This window comes from Arachis hypogaea, chromosome 20 (genome assembly GCF_003086295.3).
Source record: "Arachis hypogaea cultivar Tifrunner chromosome 20, arahy.Tifrunner.gnm2.J5K5, whole genome shotgun sequence".
NCBI classification, from domain to species: domain Eukaryota; kingdom Viridiplantae; phylum Streptophyta; class Magnoliopsida; order Fabales; family Fabaceae; genus Arachis; species Arachis hypogaea.
Window position 1 is genome coordinate 143239434 of NC_092055.1, and position 21250 is coordinate 143260683.

The following is a 21250-nucleotide window of genomic DNA, read 5'->3' on the forward strand; positions in this document are numbered from 1 at the left end:
TAACACAATAAAAAGTGCATCAAACTCAACAATTCATAAAGAACTCTTCGCAAGAACCTACGACAAAAAGAAGAAAGCACAAACTCTAACAACCAACAAAAAAAAGGAGGACGAGCGCCACATAAGATGACTAAGTCCATCAACTAAAACAAATGCAAAAATCAAACCACCAAATAAAAATGTCACTTTGTACAACTCCAACATCCAAATCTTTTGTATTACAAATTATTTAAAATAAAACATCTTTTATATTTAACTTCAATTTACACATATTTAATTTATTTCTACAAAACATAACAATTTTTAATATTTATTATATATTATCATTATTTATCGTCCCGCGCATCGCGCGGGTCTCATTTTAGTAATAATAATAACAACAACAACACAAAAATACAAGAAATTTGGTATATTATATGAAGAAATATGATTTACTATATCATGAGTATTAAATAATTGCTTTTAATATAATAATAAATTTACGTTCATTATTTTTGTTGCATTATTAATTATAGAATCTTGTACACAATCCAAAACTTCTCTTGATTACTTTCAATTTTGCAAATGATATTTGAGTTCTAATATAAATAATTTTGAGCTAATATTTATGAATTTTTCATATACTATCTCTCGCTAGTTTATATATAATTTTCATACATTAATGAGAGAGTGGCATGGAATCCATATCTGATTGCTACATACTTTGTTTTGCCGTGTTTATGAAGCTAAGGAAGGAAAAAATGCATATCATGTCAAAAACATCTACATATAGATTTAAAGAGTGACAAGGATATAACAAAGAATTAGAGCAAATTGATACATTTTTTTTCAGGAGGCCACTCAGATAAAGACGCGTAAAATGTCTTTTTTAAAGATGTTTTTATGTTGTGTTTTAATTGATTTTTGTATAATTTATTCGGTGTTCTTTATCACATATTATTAAATTCCTCAAAAGATTTTCTTTCCAAAAACAATAAAAAATATTTAATTTAGACTAAAACAAAAAAGGTAATAGATTAACTATTAGATTTTTTTTAAAAGATTATTTACATAAAAAAAATATATCACATTCATTGTATATGGTAATTCTATAAATAATTATATACGGTAAACACCATGAAAATTATTTTAATCATATATAATTATTTTAAACCATGAAAACACCGTTTATTTTTAATTATATATGATTAAAAAATAATTAAATAAATATATTCGATAAAAAATTAATATTATTAAAAAATAAAATTAAAATTTATTTTAAAATTAAAAATAAAGTTTATTTAAAATAAAATTAAAAATCATGATTTTTTTTCTTTTTTCTAAAATTTATCTACGAGTAATTCTATAAATATTTTATGATGAATAAAAATATTAAACTCGTACTAAAATTTATTCTAATAAAATTTATTTTTATTCTACTAAACGTTAAATAAACTATTGAAAAGAATTTTGTTTTCTCCATTAGAAAAGAATGATAAACTTCCATACTTCTATTATGTTATGGCAATAATTTGGCCTGTTATTTTTTAATGTACATAATAATAATAATAATAATAATAATAATAATAATAATAAAAAACAAGTATATCACAGTAGAAAAGGAAGTACGTCTCCAAATAATTTATCATCCGAATTATATATGAATCAAATTGATAATATGAGGGCTAACACTACAAAAATCGATAACAAGGTTAGGGATTTACAAAACCTTTCTTAAGATTATAGAAAAAAACGTTTATATTTGTGTGATATATAAAACAATTATCATATTATTATTATTATTACATTATATATATATATATATATATATATATATATATATATATATATATAAAAGCAAAAAAAGTCCAACTGTTTTAAAGTAAAATTTTTTTTAATATTTAATTAAATGTTCTTGTATTTAGTACTTTTTTTTTTTGCACTTTCTCCTAGTTAAAAATACAATCATTATAATTTTTTAGTTATTATTGCTAGGGGTGTTTATAGTGGGATATGGCTGAAATTTCGATCCAATCCACACTAAACTTATTAGATCAAATTCGATATTCGCACTTTTTATGTTTGGATCAGATATCAAATATATTCATAAAATAAAAAATATTAAAAAATTTTATTTTTATAAAAAAGTCAATAATTTTTTTTGTTTACTTTTTTAAACATATTTACTTCTATCTGATTAGAGTGTGGATCCGATTCGATCCAATCTGATCATCTTATAATACTTATTGGTTTCTGAAATTATGTTTATATTTCAATCCATAGTTGTAAAAATCGAACTGGATCGGCTGGTTCGACCGAAAAACTAGTGAACCGTACTAGAATCGGAACCAGACTAGGTTTACTCCTTGGACCGTTTAAGGAATAAAATCGGTGTGAACCGATAAAAATTGGTGCAAACCGGTCTGTTTGAAAAATTTTTTAAAATGTCTCCACAAGGTCTCGAACAAAGAACCTTGGAGCAAAAGCAACCTCTGCTTGCCACTTAGCCATTGCACTTCTAAGTATTGTATTTGACAAATACTAATTATATAATATACATAAATATCTAATTTAATTTAATTTTTGTTTTTTCTATTTTTAAAATTAATTATATTTTAATTATATACCATTATTAATATAAATATAAATTTCACTAAAAATTTATTAATTTACTTGATCTATTTTATTGTTAGTATTGTGATTAAAGTTATTTGTTTTGGTGTTAGTGTTAAAATCTACTGATATTATAGTTAGATGATAGGCTTTGTGAATTAATTATTTTTTTATTGTGTCAAAATAAGATACCATTGTAGTATTAAAATTTTATGGTTTTTTTATATTAGTTATTTTTAGAAGTTGAGACTTGATTCTTCATAAAATGTTAATGAAGATATGTATTTCAAATTTTAATTTTAAGTTTTTAACTATTTTATATTTTATATTTACGTGAGATCGGTTTTATCAGTTCAACTAGTGATTTATCGGTTGAACCAATAAACCAGTGAACCAGTAGCTTGACCGGTTCGATCACTGGTTCGGTTCTAACAACTATGTTTCAATCTAATTTCAAAAATTTCGATTTACTTAATTTAGTCTCCCAACTTAATAGTTATGACTCACATTGGTTCCTAATCTTATTTTTGTCACTGTCTCACAAAATTGTTAACGACATGCTGAGATGGACTAACGACTGCTACATTATACATTCTAGCGACTATTTGATGTGACAATTGAAATTTTTTTTTACCTTATTTTTTTTTCAACTAAACACTTAAAACCCTAATATGAGTCACGGATACCTAAGTTAAAAAATCAAACTAAGTAAAATAGTAAATTGAAACTTTAAAAATCAGATTAAAGCTCGAATATAATTTCAAAACAGAACTTTAACTTATGTAGTGATTAATTTAAATGAGAATCAAATAAATCAAAATTCAACATAATTTTTATCAATGTTTTCAAATTCGAAATTTCTATACAAAAATTAACTAGAATTTGTCTTTAAATTAAAAATTTAATGAAATAGTGACTTTAATTATCTTAACCAATGTCCTAATTAATTACTTTTATTTCTTAAAAAAACTGTATATGAAAAAAATAATTAATTTGTCTATTTTAATAAATAGTTATTTTACTAAAATGAAAGAAACTATTTTTTTTAGAATTTTTTAAGAACTAATTAATATTATATATATTTTGTTACACTACATTTAGTTATAAAAATTTTATTTATTTATAATATTTATATTAAAAATAAAAAAAAATTAAATTAGTGAATCTTAATCTATAATATAATAATAATATAGTAATTATTTTATATATTATACGAATATAAATTAATTATTTTTTTATTTATAAAAATTTTAAAAGGCTTAAGCTTGTTATATATATATATTGATGAATGTGATATATTTTTTTATGTAAATAATCTTTTAAAAAAAATTTAATAGTTAATCTATTATCTTTTTTGTTTTAGTCCAAATTAAATATTTTTTATTGTTTTTGGAAAGAAAATCTTTTGAGAAATTTAATAATATGTGATAAGGAACACCGAATAAATTATACAGAAACCAATTAAAACACAACATAGAAACATCTTTAAAAAAAGACGTTTTAGACGTCTTTTATCTGAGTGGCCTCCTTTTTTCCATGCGTATTTGGTACTCCTGGAATAATTAGAAAATGGCTCCAAGACTTTTAAGATAAGCATTGGAGACTAAAACTTTACCACACATACTCAAGACTCTTGGAACGTAAAGGTTGGTTTGATTGATTATTCCATTATCATGATTATGTATATATAATGTGGTTGAGTGAGTGGAGTGAAAGCCATTAACAAATTAAATATCATCAATTATAGCTATTTATATTCCACTGAAAATGGGAATTAGATACCAAAATGTTGCTGCATGCGCAACAATGGTACTTGTGATGGTAATGGCTGAAATTGCAGACATTTGTGCAAATTCAAGTACTCTCCTCCACTCTCCGTGTCTTGAAAGAGAGAGGCAAGCTCTTGTGAAGTTCAAAGCATCCCTGACTGATTCATCAAACATGCTTTCCTCATGGCATGGCGATGACTGCTGCCGATGGAAAGGGATCGGTTGTGATAATGTTACTGGTCATGTTGTCATGCTTGATCTCACCACTCCTTATGTGAAATGCCGGAGACCTATGTGGGAAGGAGAATATTGGTTAAGAAGTGATGATGAGGACAACTGTGACCTTTTAGGCTATCAATATTTAGAAGCTCGGAATGTTAATTCATCGCTGCTGGAACTGGAATACTTGACTCATTTGGACTTGAGTGGAAATGACTTCTATCTGAGTCCCATACCGATGTTCATTGGTTCTATGCAACGCCTGAGGTATTTGTCCCTCTCTTATGCTCGTTTTGGCGGGAGAATACCCAGCAATCTTGGAAATCTCACCAACCTCCACTTTCTTGATCTGAGTTGGAATGAATTTTCACGGAGACAGCAACATCAATTGGATTTCTCATCTGCCATTGCTGGAGCACCTCAACATGATGGGCTCTTTTATTTACAATGAGTCTCAGGTATTTGTCCTAACTTATTACTTGGATAGTTGGATGGTTAATAATTCATGGACTTGACAAAGTTGCTTCTTCTTCCTCCCTCAGGTTAATATTATTAATCTCACCATCACTGCTCCTAATCTTCAATTCCTAAATCTTGCCGCCAATGGACTTAGTGTGTCAAATTTGGATGCTTTACAAAACATGACATCTCTTGTGCATCTTGATCTTGGTTGGAACAATCTTACTTCAGTTTCATCTTGGTTTGGCAACTTTAAGAAACTTGAGTATCTTGATCTTTCACGGTGTGGGCTTCATGGCCCAATTCCAAATGCTTTCCAAAATGCAACTTCCATTGAATTTTTGGACCTTTCTCGGAACCATTTTGACTCTCTTCCATCCTGGTTTCACAAGTTTGAGAAACTCAAGCATCTTTTTCTTTCATCTAATAACTTCCAAGGTACAATTCCCGTTGCTTTACAAAATATAACTAGCATCGAGTTCCTTGACCTTTTTGACAACTCTTTTACTTCAGTTCCATCTTGGTTTGTTGAGTTAAAGAAACTTGTCTACCTCGATCTTTCATTTAATAAATTAACATCTATGGAATGTTCCATTTCATCCATTTTGAAAAATATGTGTCACCTGAAAACATTAAATATAGGAGGAAACAAACTCCGAAAAGAATTCATTGGAAACAATGATTTGTCTACCTGCATTAGACATGATTTGGAGAATCTTGACTTGAGTCAAAATGAATTTAACCACCATTTGCCATCTTGGTTAGGACAACTTGTAAATTTACGTGATGTTGATCTTTCAAATAATTCATTTAATGGAACAATTACTCAAAATCTTGAGCAACTTGTAAATTTAGAAATTTTTGATGTCTCAAATAATTATTTAACTGGATCCATTCCTTCGAGTCTTGGTCAACTTATAAATCTAACTAACCTTGATTTGTCAAATAATTATTTAAAAGGATTCATACCTACAAGTCTTAACCAACTTGTAAATCTTATTGAGCTTGATCTTTCAAGGAATAAACTAGATGGGAGAATTTGTATTGATTTTCAAAAATTTGTGAATCTGTTATACCTGGATCTGTCTTCAAACAATTTGTATGGAACCATCACAGTGGAAGAAAGTCATCCTTTTATTATCTCAGAAATGGAGTATTTGAAACTCTCAAATAATCAAATCAGTGGCTCACTTCCTGAACATATTGGTCATATAATGCCCAATTTGGGGTCCTTGATTCTTGGAAATAACCTCATAAATGGTTCAATTCCAAAATCATTGTGCCAACTTGATGATTTGAGTATCCTTGACCTTTCAAAGAACAGGCTATCTGGAGAAATCCCCAATTGTTGGAAAGATAACAGAAAATGGGACGAAATAAATTTGTCATCCAACAAACTCACAGGGACTTTTCCAAGCTCATTTGGGAATCTTTCATCTCTCATATGGTTGCATTTGAACAATAACAGCCTTCATGGAGAGTTTCTAGCATCTATGAGAAATTTGTCACAGTTGCTGATTATGGATCTCGGAGAGAATCAAATTTCTGGAACCATCCCATCATGGAGTGCGAACACATTTTCTTCACTACAAATTCTAAGATTGCGGCAAAACAGGTTAAGTGGTAGCATTCCTTCACAGATATGTGAACTATCATCCATTCAAATCTTGGACCTTTCTCGCAACAATCTAAATGGTTCAATCCCTCGGTGCATAGGCAATCTTCGAGGAATGACTCTTGAGGCTCCCGCTTTGTCTCCTACTTCATCTGCTGCTAAGCCTCGCAATTCGTTTAATAGACGAGAATCTGATTGGCGAGAGGAGGATGTCATAGAAGTCATAAAAGGAAGAGAACTTGACTACATAAGAATCTTGAAGCTTGTAGTCATCATGGATTTGTCCCAGAATAATTTGGTTGGCTCCATTCCAGATGGAATAACATTGCTCAATGGTTTGCATAGCTTGAATCTATCAAACAATCATTTGATCGGAAAGATCCCTAACATGATAGGGGATATGATATCACTTGAATCCTTTGACGTTTCAAGTAACCAACTCTCGGGCACAATTCCAAGCAGCATGTCAGCTTTAACATCACTAAGTCATTTAAACTTGTCACACAATAACTTCTCTGGACCAGTTCCCACAGATAACCAGTTTTTAACTTATGATCCATCCAGTTATGCTGACAACCCATATCTCTGTGGATTTCTTCTACCCAACAAATGTGGTTATTCACATCAAGTTAATGGGACCACTGAATTTGAAGATGAAGACAGCAACTTAGATAAGTTGGAAAAGTGGTTGTTCTACTTTGTCATTGTAATTGGCTATGCAACTGGGTTTTGGGGAGTTATTGGCACTTTGTGGTTCAAGAGAACTTGGAGGCATGCTTACTTCGGATGGGTGGAAGATTTAGCCGACACGATCTATGTCACAACCGCAATAAGAATGGCAAAATTGAAGAAGTGGATGATGATGATGAGAAACCGTGTTGTTGTTTGATCATGTGTGTGTTTTTATTTTTATTTTGAAGAATCAAACGTGGTAATAAATTAAAGAAAGTGAAACATGTTTGATGTATATGTATGTATATGTACGAATTTGAAATATAGATAGTCACCAAAAAAAAAAAAAGAATTTGAAATATAGATTGTCATTTGATGTTTAATCTCCTGAAAGAGCCTCTGCATAAAACAGAACAACATATGTAACAAAGTCATTAAACTATATATTTAAATTTAATAAATTATAGGTTCTTAGAATTTTATCAAATTTTCAATAAAAATCTCTTTAGTTTAAAAGTTTATAATTAACTTCTCATGTTAGATACAAAAAAGTTTATAATTAACAGTATATTATTCATGGTAATTTAACTTAATTTTAATAAAATTTTATGTATCAATTTTCATTTTTTCCCCTTTCATTATTTGGTGCTTGCATTGGCTTTGCGTATCTTGAAGGGATGCTACTTTCAACTTGATCTGTTCACATTGACACATCTCAATCTGATAAGATCATGTTCTATATGTATTTTATATTGAGAATAATATCTCTTAAATAAAAGTGAAATTATTAGTTTGAGAAAAACACAAGGATCAAATAAAAAGGAATCAGAAATAAGCATTGAGTGTTGTAGGAGTAAGAAAAGGGGATAGAGTCAATGAGTCGTTGGGTTAAGGGACCACACCCATGCAAAATTAAAAGAAAGAGGGACATCCATCTCAGATTGGTACACATTTTTTTCCAACACGTATTTGTTACTCCACCAATAATTGCAAACTCACAGAGCAAAGGGTTCAAAGTAGCCTCAAAGGCTTGGAGACAGGGACCGAACCACACATGCAAGAGTTGACTCTTGGTCTTGGAACATAAAGGTTGGGTTCATTTTTCCATTGTGCTTCTTCCAAGAAAGTAACCATCCTTATTCATGACTTGTTCATGATCAGTATGTATATATATAATGTGATTGAGAGAGTGGAGTGAAAGGCACTAACAAATCAGATATCATCAATAATATCTATTATATTCCACTGAAAATGAGAGTTAGATACCAAAGTGTTACTGCATGCGCAGTATTTGTACTTGTGGCGGTGGTTGTTGAAATTGCAGAGTTATGCATTTGTGCGAATTCAACGACTCTCCTCCACCCTCAGTGTCTTGAACGAGAGAGGCAAGCTCTTATGAAGTTCAAAGCATCCCTGAATGATTCATCAAACATGCTTTCCTCATGGCATGGCTATGACTGCTGCCAATGGAAAGGGATCGGTTGTGACAATGTTACTGGTCATGTTGTCATGCTTGATCTCGCCTCTCCTTATCTGAAATGCTCGAGATCCGTGTGGCCACAAATTGAATACATGCCGGAAGAAGATGCTGAGTTGTTATCAAGAGAATGTAGCGATTTCATCGATCAACAATTAGAAGCTACGAATGTTAATTCGTCTTTACTGGAACTGGAATACTTGACTCATTTGGACTTGAGTGGAAATCACTTCTATCCGAGTCCCATACCGATGTTCATTGGTTCTATGCAACGCCTGAGGTATTTGTCCCTCTCTGATGCTGGTTTTGGCGGGAGAATACCCAGCAATCTTGGAAATCTCACCAACCTCCACTTTCTTGATCTGAGTGAGAATGAATTTTCACCAGCCAGCAACATCAATTGGATTTCTCAACTGCCATTGCTAGAGCACCTCGACATGAGCTCTATTTACTATGGGTTGCAGGTATTTGTCCTAACTTATTGCTTGGATGGTTAATAATTTGTGGACATGACAAAGTTGCTTCTTGTTCTTCGCTTAGGTTGATCACACCATCAATGCTCCAAAACTTCAATTCCTAAGTCTTGCCGGCAATCGACTTACACTGTCAAGTCCAAATGCTTTTCAAAACATGACATCTCTTGTGTATCTTAATCTTCGACAGAACGATCTTTTTTCAATTTCATCTTGGCTTGGCAACTTCAATAAACTTGAGTATCTTGATCTTTCCGATTGTGGGCTTCATGCCCCAATTCTAAATGCTTTGCAAAATACAACTTCCATTGAATCTTTGAACCTTTCTGAGAACAACTTCGACTCTCTTCCATTCTGGTTACACAAATTTGAGAAACTTAAGCATCTTGATCTTTCATCTAATAACTTTCAGGGTCCAATCCCCAATGCTTTACAAAATATGACTAGCATTGAGTCCCTTGGCCTTTCTGACAATTCTTTCACTTCAATTCCATCTTGGTTTATTGAGTTAAAGAAACTTGTCTACCTCAGTCTTTCAGGTAATAAATTAACATCAATGGAATATTCCGTTTCTTCCATTTTGGAAAATATGTGTCACCTAAAAGGGTTAGATTTATCAAGAAATAGACTCCGAATATCCATTGGAAATAATGATTTGTCTACCTGCATTAGACATGATTTGGAGAATCTTGACTTGAGTCAAAATGGATTTAGTGATCAATTGCCATCTTGGTTAGGACAACTTGAAAATCTGGGTAGCCTTTGTCTCCAAGATAATTTTTTCTATGGTTCCATTCCCTCTTCTTTTGGAAAATTACTAAAATTGAAAAATTTATATCTATACAACAACAAGTTAGAAGGGGACCTTCCTAATTCATTGGGACAACTTGTAAATTTACAGGTCGTCGATCTTTCGAAAAATTTATTTAATGGAACCATTACTCAAAATCTTGGACAACTTGTAAATTTACGACTTTTTGATGTCTCAAGTAATTATTTAAGGGGAATCATTCCTCAAAATCTTGGAAAACTTGTAAATTTACAGATTTTTGATGTCTCAAATAATTATTTAAAGGGAATCGTTCCTCAAAATCTTGAAAAACTTGTAAATTTACAGCATTTTGATGTCTCAAATAATTATTTAATGGGAACCATTCCTCAAGATATTGGAGAACTTGTAAAGTTACAATTTCTTGATCTCTCAAATAATTATTTGAAGGGAATCATTCCTCAAAATCTTGGACAACTTGTAAATTTACAGACTCTTTATGTCTCAAATAATTCTTTAATGGGAACAATTCCTGAAAATATTGGACAACTTGTAAATTTACAAGTTATTGATATCTCAAAGAATTATTTGACAGGAACCATTCCTACGAGTGTTGATCAACTCGTAAGTGTAACTAGCCTTAATTTTTCAAATAATTTTTTGAATGGCTCCATTCCTAAGGGACTCAATCAAGTTGTAAACCTGCATACACTTGATCTTTCAAGAAATAAGCTAGATGGCAGAATTTGTATTGATTTTCAAAAATTTGTGGATCTGTCGTATGTGGATCTATCTTCAAACAATTTGGATGGAACCATTACAATGGAAGAGAGTTGGCCATTGATTACCTCAGACATTTGGTATTTCAATTTGTCCCATAATCAAATCAGTGGCTCACATCCTAAACATATTGGTGGTATAATGCATTATTTGGAGAACTTGATTCTTGGAAATAACCTTATAAATGGCTCAATTCCAAAATCATTGTGCCAAAATAAGCACTTGAGTATCCTTGACCTTTCAAAGAACAGAATATCTTGAAAAATTCCCGATTGTTGGAAGGATAACAAAGCATGGAAAGAAATAAATTTGTCATCTAACAAACTCTCAGGGCCTGTTCCAAGCTCACTTGGAAATCTTTCCTATCTATTTTGGTTGCATTTGAACAATAACAATCTTCAAGGAGAGTTTCTAGCATCTGTGAGAAATTTGACACAGTTGTTGATTATGGATCTCGGAGAGAATCAGCTTTCTGGCACCATCCTATCATGGAGTGCGAACATGCTTTCTTCACTACAAATTCTAAGATTGCGGCAAAACATGTTGAGTGGTAGCATTCCTTCACAGATATGTGAACTATCATCACTTAAAATATTGGACCTTTCCCGCAACAATTTAAATGGTTCAATACCTTGGTGCATACGCAATCTTCGAGGAATGACTCTTCAAGTTCCCACTTTGCCTCCTACTTCACCTGTTGCTGAGGCTCCTGCTTTGCCTCCTACTTCACCTGTTGCTGAGGCTCCCGCTTGGCTTCCTACTGCACCTGCTCCTGAGCCTCCTGTAAAAAATTGGCAAAGTGAGGATGTCAAAGAAGTCGTGAAAGGAAGAGAACTTGACTACATAAGAATCTTGAAGCTTGTAGTCCACATGGATTTGTCCGAGAATAATTTGGTTGGCTCCATTCCGAAAGGAATAGCATTGCTCGACGGATTGCATAGCTTGAATCTATCAAACAATCATTTGATCGGAAAGATCCCTAACAAGATAGGGGATATGAGATCACTTGAATCCTTTGATGTTTCAAGTAATCAACTCTGGGGCACAATTCCAAGCAGCATGTCAGCTATAACATCACTCACTCGGTTAAACTTGTCCTATAATAACTTCTCCGGACCAATTCCCACAGAAAACCAGTTTCCAACTTTTGATTCATCGAGTTATGCTGGCAACCCATATCTTTGTGGATCTCCTCTACCCAACAAATGTGGTTATTCACATCAAGTTCAAGGGAGTAATGAATTTGAAGATGAAGACAGCAAAACAGATAAGTTGGAAAAGTGGTTGTTTTACTTTGTTATTGCAATTGGCTTTGCAACTGGGTTTTGGGGAGTTATTGGGACTTTGTGGTTCAAGAAAACTTGGAGGCATGCTTACTTCAGATGGGTGGAAGATTTAGCCGACACGATCTATGTCACAACTGCAATAAGAATGGCAAAATTGAAGAAATGGATGATGAAGAGAATCCGTGTTTTTGCTTGATCATGTATTCATGTGTGTGTTTTTATTTTTATTTTGAAGAATCAAAGGTGGAAATAAATTAAGTAAAGTGAATGATGTTTGATGCATGTATGAATGTATGTGTATGCATGAATTTGTAATACAGATTGTCATTTGATGTTTAATCACCTCTTTTGATGCAGCAATTTTCTTAAATTCCTATTGATATAATTTTCTCTGAACCTTGATTCAATGCAGTAGTAACCATACCACAACTGTTATGTAACTACACTTACAAAGTTAACTAAATTTGTATTTTGAAGAAATTAAATAAGAAAAACCATAATCAAACACACCGTTAAGATCTGTATTAAAATCAATTGTAGACCTGTTTAAACTTTTTAAGAAACTGATTAAGAACAAGAATCTCAATCAATTGAATCAGCAAAATGAAACAATGATTCAATCATAAAAGACATTCCATCTGAACCATGAGTGACAGATGGAATAATTGGCTTCTCAATGTTTGTACCTGAAAACGAGAAGTTTCATTGTACTCAAACCGCAACAAGTGGCCATGATGCAGAGAGTAATAAGCAATAAATTTGGTCATTATATGAAGAAATATTATGTAATATATTATGAGTATTGAATAAAACTTTTTTTAATACAATAATTAAGTAGTGGTGAAAATATAAGCTTGTAAGCTTTGAAGTATATATATAAAAAAAAACCCTTGATTCATTATGTTCATTATTGTTACCGTGGTGAAAAATATTGCCACTCTATTTTTTATAAAAATAATATTATATGAATAATAAAATTTATTATTTTTAATCATTATTTAACCAATAATATAATTAGAAGTATTAAATTATAAATTTTAAATTCTAATAGCATAAAAATGAGATGTTAATTCAAGGCGTTAACTAATATTCAATCGAGTGTTATAATCGATTATGTTAGTTAGGTAGGAAGAAATTAAAAGGAAATTATAAGGGGTCCCCAAATTATAATCATTGGCTCTTGTTAGTTGGTATAACAAAAGGTGAGAGAGTGATTGGGTCAATACATGGGTCATGCATGCAGAGATGAAAAGAAAGAGTGGCATCCATCTCAGATACCGAGATAGGTATACATTTTTTTGGAAACTCAATTGCAGTCGACTTTAGGTGAAGTTGATAACTAAGAGCTGTTAAATGATTTAACTAATGGAAAAGTTTAGGAGGTCAGCAATTTTATTGCATTTTGGCCAGCATGTAACCAGCAGAGAAAGGTGAGCCATTGGATAAAATCTCACACCATCAAATCATCATTGATGGCTAGTTGATGGTTACCAATCACAAATGTTGCTGGCCCCCTAGCATTGCTCTTAACTAATTTGACTAAATTTTTATCTAATGACTCTCCGCTATCAACTTGTGAAATCGACTGAACCTGAGTTTTTCACCTTTTTCGACACGTATTTGTCACTGGAGACTACAACTTTACCCCACAAGCAAGAGTCTTGCTTGGTCTTGGAAAGTAAAGGTTAGGTTCATTATTATTCCATTATGCTTCTTCCGAGAAAGTAACCATGATTCATGACTTGTTCATGATCAGTTTGTATATATAATGTGATTGAGTGAGTGGAGTGAAAAGCACTACCAAATTAAATATCATCAATAATATGTTTTATTATATTCCACTGAAAATGAGAATTAGATACCAAAATGTCGCTGCATGCATAGTATTGGTACTTGTGGTGGTGGTGGCTGAAATCGCAGAGTTATGCATCTGTGAAAATTCAACTACTCGCCGCCACTCTCGGTGTCTTGAACGAGAAAGGCAAGCTCTTGTGAAGTTCAAAGCATCCCTGAATGATCCATTTAACATGCTTTCCTCATGGCATGGCCATGACTGCTGCCGATGGAAAGGGATCGGTTGTGACAATGTTACTGGTCACGTTGTCATGCTTGATTTCGCCTCTCCTTATGTGAAATGCTGGAGATCCGTGCCTCAAATTGAATACAACGTGGCGGAAGAATTTGATGATGAGTTCATATCAAGTGAATGTGAACCTTTCATCCGTCAATATGTGGAAGCAACGAATGTTAATTCGTCCCTACTGGAACTGGAATACTTGACTCATTTGGACTTGAGTGGAAATCACTTCTATGAGAGTCCCATACCGATGTTCATTGGTTCTATGCAACGCCTGAGGTATTTGTCCCTCTCTGATGCTGGTTTTGGCGGGAGAATACTCAACAATCTTGGAAATCTCACCAACCTCCACTTTCTTGATTTGAGTGGAAATGAGTTTTCCCGAGCCAGCAACATCAATTGGATTTCAAAACTGCCATTGCTGGAGCACCTCGACATGAGCTCTATTTACAATGGGTTGCAGGTATTTGACCTAACTTATTACTTGGATGGTTAATAATTCATGGACTTGACAAAGTTGCTTCTTCTTCCTCGCTCAGGTTAATGTTATTAATCTCACCATCAGTGCTTCTAAACTTCAATTCCTAAGTCTTGCCGACAATGGACTTAGCGTGTCAAATTTGGATGCTTTACAAAACATGACATCTCTTATGCATCTTGATCTTGGTGGGAATAGTATTACTTTAAATTCATCTTTGTTTGGCAACTTCAAGAAACTTGAGTATCTTGATCTTTCAAGGTGTGGACTTCATGGCCCAATTCCAAATGCTTTCCAAAATGCAACTTTCATTGAATTTTTGGACTTTTCTGAAAACAACTTTGACTCTTTTCCATCCTGGTTTCACAAGTTTGAGAAACTCAAGCATCTTTTTCTCTCATCTAATAATTTCCAAGATATAATTCCGGATGCTTTACAAAATATGACTAGCATTGAATTCCTTGACCTTTCTGACAACTCTTTCACTTCAGTTCCATCTTGGTTTGTTGAGTTAAAGAAACTTGTCTATCTCAGTCTTTCAAGTAATGAATTAACATCCATGGAATGTTCCATTTCATCCATTTTGAAAAATATGTGTCACCTAAAAAGTTTACATGTAGCAGGAAACAGACTCCGAAAAGAATCCATTGGAAATAATGATTTGTCTACCTGCATTAGACATGATTTGGAGAATCTTGACTTGAGTCAAAATGAATTTAATGATCAATTGCCATCTTGGTTAGGACAACTTGAAAATCTAGGCAACCTTGATTTCCAAGATAATTTTTTCTATGGTCCCATTCCCTCTTCTTTTGGAAAATTACTGAAATTGGAAAATTTATATCTATCCAGCAACAAGTTAGAAGGGGACCTTCCTGATTTCATGGGACAACTAGTAAATTTACAGGTGGTCGATCTTTCAAATAATTTATTTAATGGAACCATTACCCAAAATCTTGGACAACTTGTAAATTTACGAGTTCTTTGTGTCTCAAATAATTCTTTAAAGGGAACAATTCCTGAAAATATTAGACAACTTGTAAACTTACAAAGTATTGATCTCTCAAATAATTATTTGACAGGAACCATTCCTACGAGTCTTGATCAACTAGTAAATGTAACTAGCCTTGACTTTTCCAATAATTTTTTGAATGGCTCAATTCCTATGGGACTTAATCAACTTGTAAATCTGAATACACTTGATCTTTCAAGAAACAAACTAGATGGGAGAATTTGTATTGATTTTCAAAAACTTGGGATTCTATCATACTTGGATCTATCTTCAAACAATTTGAATGGACCCATTACAGAGGAAGAAAGTTGGCCTTTGTTTATCCCAGAAATGGTGTATTTGAATCTCTCCCATAATCATATCAGTGGCTCACTTCCTGAACATATTGGTCATATGATGCCCAATTTGTCATCCTTGATTCTTGGAAATAACCTCATAAATGGTTCAATTCCAAAATCATTGTGCCAAGTTGATAATTTGAGTATCCTTGACCTTTCAAAGAACAGACTATCTGGTAAAATCCCCAATTGTTGGAAGGATAACATAGCATGGGAAGAAATAAATTTATCATCCAACAAACTAACAGGTACTTTTCCAAGCTCACTTGGGAATCTTTCCTCTTTGTCATGGTTGCATTTGAACAATAACAGCCTTCGTGGAGAGTTTCTAGCGTCTGTGAGAAATTTGAAGCAATTGTTGATCTTGGATCTCGGAGAGAATCAACTTTCTGGCACCATCCCATCATGGAGTGCTAACACATTTTCTTCACTACAAATTCTAAGATTGCGGCAAAACAGGTTAGGTGGCAGCATTCCTTCGAAGATTTGTGAACTATCATCCATTCAAATCTTGGACCTTTCTCGCAACAATTTAAATGGTTCAATACCTCGCTGCATAGGCAATCTTCGAGGAATGACTCTTGAGGCTCCTGCTTTGTCTCCTACTTCATCTGCTGCCGCGCTTCTCAATTCGCCTCGTGCACGAATATTTGAATCTGATTGGGAAACGGAGGATGTCATAGAAGTCATGAAAGGAAGAGAACTTGACTACATAAGAATCTTGAAGCTTGTAGTCATCATGGATTTGTCCCAGAATAATTTGCTTGGCTCCATTCCAAAAGGAATAACATTGCTCAATTGTTTGCATAGCTTGAATCTATCAAACAATCATTTGATCGGAAAGATCCCTAACATGATAGGGGATATGAGATCACTTGAATCCTTTGATGTTTCAACTAACCAACTCTCGAGTACAATTCCAAGCAGCATGTCAGCCTTAACATCACTAAGTCACTTAAATTTGTCACACAATAACTTCTCTGGGACAATTCCCACAGACAACCAGTTTTTAACATATGATGCATCCAGTTATGCTGGCAACCCATATCTTTGTGGATCTCCTCTACCCAACAAATGTGGTTATTTACATGAAGATCATGGGGGCAGCGAATTTGAAGATGATGACAGCAACTTAGATATGTTGGAAAAGTGGTTGTTCTACTTTGTGATTGCAATTGGCTTTGCAACTGGGTTTTGGGGAGTTATTGGCACTTTGTGGTTCAAGAAAACTTGGAGGCATGCTTACTTCAGATGGGTAGAAGATTTAGCCGACATTATCTATGTCACAACTGCAATAAGAATGGCAAAATTGAAGAAGTGGATGATGATGAGAAGCCGTGTTGTTGCTTGATCATGTATTCAAAGGTGGAAATAAATTAAGGAAAGTGAATAATGTTTGATGCATGTATCAATGTATGTGTTTGCATGAATTTGTAATAGAGATTGTCAATTGATGTTTAATCTCCTGAAGAACCTCTGCATAAAACAGAACAACATATCTAACAAAATTATAAATTGAAGTTGAGTTAATAGCTCCCTTCTGCAATTCACCTCTTTTGATGCACCAATTTTCTTAAATTCCTTTTGATTTCATTTTCTCTGAACCTTGATTCAATGCAGCAGTAACCATACCACAACTGTTATGTAACTATACACTTCATTTGTGGTTCAATATACTTCCTAGTTACTGTAATGTCCCAAGCTTTTTTTCTTTCTATTATTACTATCCTACCCTTTAATTTTATCAAAATTCCTACATTACCCTTATTCCTCCTACCCAAACCCAACCCTAAATTACTAAACAACTTCCACTCTTCCTCATCAACCACAGCCCCCCCTTCTTTTCAAAACTCACATCATACACATACACCCACGCAGAAAAAAAAAGAGAGAACGGCAGAAGGGGCTGCAGCCTCCACGCCTCGCCGCCGAAGTTCTGCTGCTGCCAAGTCGCCATCGACGTCAACCCTAGAGAAAGAGGGAGTCTGGGAGTTGAAGGAAGCTGGAGGAGTGTCGCTGCCGTTAGCATTTTGCAGTGCCGTCATCATAGTCACGGAGAAGGAGGAGGACCCACGAGGAAGAGAGGGACGCGGTCAGTCTCATCGTCATCAGATCCGTCTTTGCCGATGGAGACCCCGTCGCTAAGCTGCTGCGCCGCCGCTGCCACCGTTGGGTTTCCGGGAAGAGGAGCTCGAACGGGAGAGAGAGAACGAGAGAGAGAGTTCGCAGAAAGAGAAACATCACCATACACAAACAGAGGGGGAGGAGGAACTCACCGGAGGAGAGGAGACTCGTCGCCGTGCCTCTAGTCGCCAGGAACGGCGCTACCGTCGCCGGAAAACACGCCGGAGCTTCCAAACTCACCGGCAACACTACCTTGCCACTGTTCTGGTCTAGCTTCTTCCCTTAGTCTGTTCTGTTTTCACCTTATCTCTGCCACCATTTCATTTTTCTACCTTGTTCTTGTTTTGATTTATTTTTGTCTTTGTTCTGTTTTGGATCTTCCAGAATTTTATCTGCCTTTGTCTCTGTATTCGATTTGAAATGACTGCCTGGTGTTGTGGTCCTTGTCGCTGTCGTGAGACGCACTCTGAATTTGGTCTCTTCGATCCGTTAGGACCATGCTGTGAGTAGGTTTTACATTTATAACCGTTAAACTTTTGGTTTATGCTACTATAAGTTTTTAATTATATTTATAAAACTATTATTGAAGAACTTTGATTTAATTAGAATAATTGATTTATTGTAGTTGAATAATTATTTTTATGAAATTCATATATTAGAAATTTTATATGAGACTATATATGTTTGATAAAGCTTTATATTATTTTATAATATTAATTTTATTCGAATATATACTTTTGAATTATTAAAGTATTTGTTGGCACTCACTTTGAAATTATGAAATATATTTTTATGATTGAGAAAATATGATTTGAAAATATTTCTGATAAGAAAGTATTATCGATTGATTTGATTCGATATCTTATATATTTGAGATATTAAAGATTTATTGTGTTTGAAACTATATGTTTTGAATTGGTTTGGGAGGCTCGTATTAGAAAACCGTAGTTAACGGCGGTTCGGTTATGACGTTAACTTAGATGCATCTGACTCAGACTCCAGCTAGCAGGGGTGTTGCTAGCCTAACGTGTAGGCCACACGTTAGATCTGTTATTCTATTAGGACACACAAGAAGAAATGGCTACCCATACAGGTGGAGCCACCATGTGTGGACTTTTGATTTGATTTCTGTATGAGAACTCCCTTATTGATTCACCTATTATTATCAACTATTACTTTCTAATTAATATTACTTTGATAATAATATTTATATGGTCTCATGTCGATTATAAATGTATTGTCTAGTCACTGAGTTGCAAAACTCACTCCTTTTTTTAAAATATTTTTCAGGATTAAATATTTGACTATATGAGACTTTCTATTCAAGAGTAACGGTCTGCAATGAGTACTTATTCTTTGTCGAATTTCTAGAAGTCTATGCTCCATATGTCACATGCAGGATTCAACCATTCTTAGTTATTTTAATTTATATTAAAAATATAACTATTTATTTTAGAACTTGTAAAATATTTGTAACTCGCTTATTCAACTTATATTTGAGTATGTTAGACTTGCTATAGGATTATTTTCTTGAGCGCCAATCATAACTCATTTTGAGTCGTGACAGTTACAGATGGCAGAGGCTATTGATTCAATTTTGTTAGCATTCATTTTATAACAAGTAATGTGCAAGGGGTCACACACCTAATGATCTAATCGAATAAGACTAGTAATTCCTTAAGCTTGTGCAAAGTATATGTGGCCAAAAGGTCTTATATATCATGTAAAAAAATAATAATATGAAAAAATTCAATTCTCTAGCAATATACTATAGCATTTTGCATAGTTTAGTCTTGATGACAGTAAATTATTTGATTCAATTAAAACACTAATTCTCAGTTGATTCAACATAACAAAGAAGCAATGAGATTTCTTTCATCACAATCAGTTAGTGGAACAACAATGCTAAAATATAAACCATGGGGGAGGGGGCAAATAAGATAAAAGATTCAATATATGATCAATATAAACAGATTTCAAGAACATAAAACCATTATGAGAAATTAAAAAGTGTGTAATAAAAAAAAATTAAGAGAAAACTAGCTAAGACAACTATTAAATCATACACATGCTACATTGCAGTTATTATAAGACTATTAAAAACTGTATATGAGAATATGCATATTTCTCAAGGTGTATTTGGTCCGAGGAAAAATAAGAGGTACATTTTCAAGAGCTCCTGAAGTTCTAATGGAATGCTTAACCACCGGCTCTATAAATATGAGCATCAAGCACTGGATTTTCTCCATTAATGAGCTCAAAGACACAAACATCTCCAACTTTTAAACCATTCTCAAGACTAAAAGGCCGCCAACCATTCGAGACATAGGCAGCTGCTGCTGCGGGATAACAGAGCAACTTTGCAGGCCCCAACTTGCCTTGGTACCGTATCTCTACATTCTGCTCCTTGTTTTCAAAATACTTTATGTAGAAGGAAGCTTTAAAATTCTGCATGATAATATATAACATTATGTAACAATACCACATAGAAGCTTGCATGATATATAAGTTTCCTCATGGATAAATGTATAAGCTTAAACTCACGGCCCTTGATCTCTGTAGATTACTTTTCACTAGCTTCATTATGAAAGAGGGATTTTCTTAGTTAAACTTCCGAACTTCTTCCAGACATAGAAAACCACAGATCCCACCCTCAAAAACTGGCTCCGATAACATAAAAGAATTTAAAAAACTATTAGAAAGGATCTTATTTACGGAATAAGGCAGATAATACAGATTAGTTTCTTTGGAAGAATGTTGTAACGTGTCCCAAGCTTTTTCTATTTTTATTACTAGTCTACCTTCTAATTTTATCAAAAACTCTAAACTAACCTCATCGCTCTTTTTCCAACCTTAACCCTAATCCAAAAATTCCTAACTTTGTCCTAATTTTGTCCTAATTTTATTACAACACATACACACACCAACAGGAGAAAGAAAGGAGAAAGAAAGAGAGAAAGGGAGGAGAACAGAAATTAGAGGGGGAGCGATGGAAGAAGAAAGGGAAAAGAGGGAAGAGACGAGGCGGGGCTGGGTGCCGCTGTTGCCATCGCAGAGAAAAGAAGAGACGCACCAAAGAGATGAGAGTGAGATCGCACACCTTCCATGGA

General features: G+C 33.4%; 4 protein-coding genes across 5 annotated transcripts in view; all 4 read left to right on the top strand.

Moving 5' to 3' along the window:
• LOC112783537 (uncharacterized) overlaps nt 1-7685 on the top strand; it is a 72091-nt gene extending 64406 nt beyond the window's left edge. Inside the window, exons 1-2 of one of the 2 annotated variants that reach the window (XM_029296488.2) lie at nt 4139-5038; nt 5123-7685. In XM_029296488.2, coding sequence (XP_029152321.2) covers nt 4940-5038; nt 5123-7543 — 2520 coding nt within the window. In that variant the 5' untranslated portion in view covers nt 4139-4939 and the 3' untranslated portion in view covers nt 7544-7685. Of the gene's footprint in view, nt 1-4138; nt 5039-5122 lie in introns of those variants that run through there. The other variant, XM_072231686.1, reaches the window with a different exon arrangement.
• Nucleotides 7686-8435: 750 nt separating this feature from the next.
• LOC112786854 (uncharacterized) lies at nt 8436-12469 on the top strand. Its single transcript, XM_029296106.2, has 2 exons — nt 8436-9267; nt 9344-12469. The coding sequence occupies exons 1-2, from the start codon at nt 8578-8580 to the stop codon at nt 11084-11086; spliced, it is 2433 nt and encodes an 810-aa protein (XP_029151939.1). The 5' UTR covers nt 8436-8577; the 3' UTR covers nt 11087-12469.
• LOC114924115 (receptor-like protein EIX2) lies at nt 11273-12469 on the top strand. The gene has a single exon (XM_029296107.2). It carries the CDS (start codon nt 11273-11275, stop codon nt 12305-12307), a length of 1035 nt encoding a protein of 344 aa, XP_029151940.1. The 3' UTR covers nt 12308-12469.
• A 1343-nt stretch (nt 12470-13812) lies between these two features.
• LOC112782613 (uncharacterized) lies at nt 13813-18742 on the top strand. The gene is made up of 2 exons (XM_029296206.2): nt 13813-14651; nt 14728-18742. The coding sequence occupies exons 1-2, from the start codon at nt 13935-13937 to the stop codon at nt 17365-17367; spliced, it is 3357 nt and encodes a 1118-aa protein (XP_029152039.1). The 5' UTR covers nt 13813-13934; the 3' UTR covers nt 17368-18742.
• The last annotated feature ends 2508 nt before the right edge of the window (nt 18743-21250 follow it).

Bases quoted from the DNA above. Each gene is read 5' to 3' on its own strand.
- LOC112786854 (XM_029296106.2), top strand. From the start codon at position 8,578: ATGAGAGTTAGATACCAAAGTGTTACTGCATGCGCAGTATTTGTACTT. The intron at 9,268-9,343 runs GTATTTGTCCTA...TTCTTCGCTTAG, and splicing joins CTATTTACTATGGGTTGCAG to GTTGATCACACCATCAATGC.
- LOC114924115 (XM_029296107.2), top strand. From the start codon at position 11,273: ATGGATCTCGGAGAGAATCAGCTTTCTGGCACCATCCTATCATGGAGT.
- LOC112782613 (XM_029296206.2), top strand. From the start codon at position 13,935: ATGTTTTATTATATTCCACTGAAAATGAGAATTAGATACCAAAATGTC. The intron at 14,652-14,727 runs GTATTTGACCTA...TTCCTCGCTCAG, and splicing joins CTATTTACAATGGGTTGCAG to GTTAATGTTATTAATCTCAC.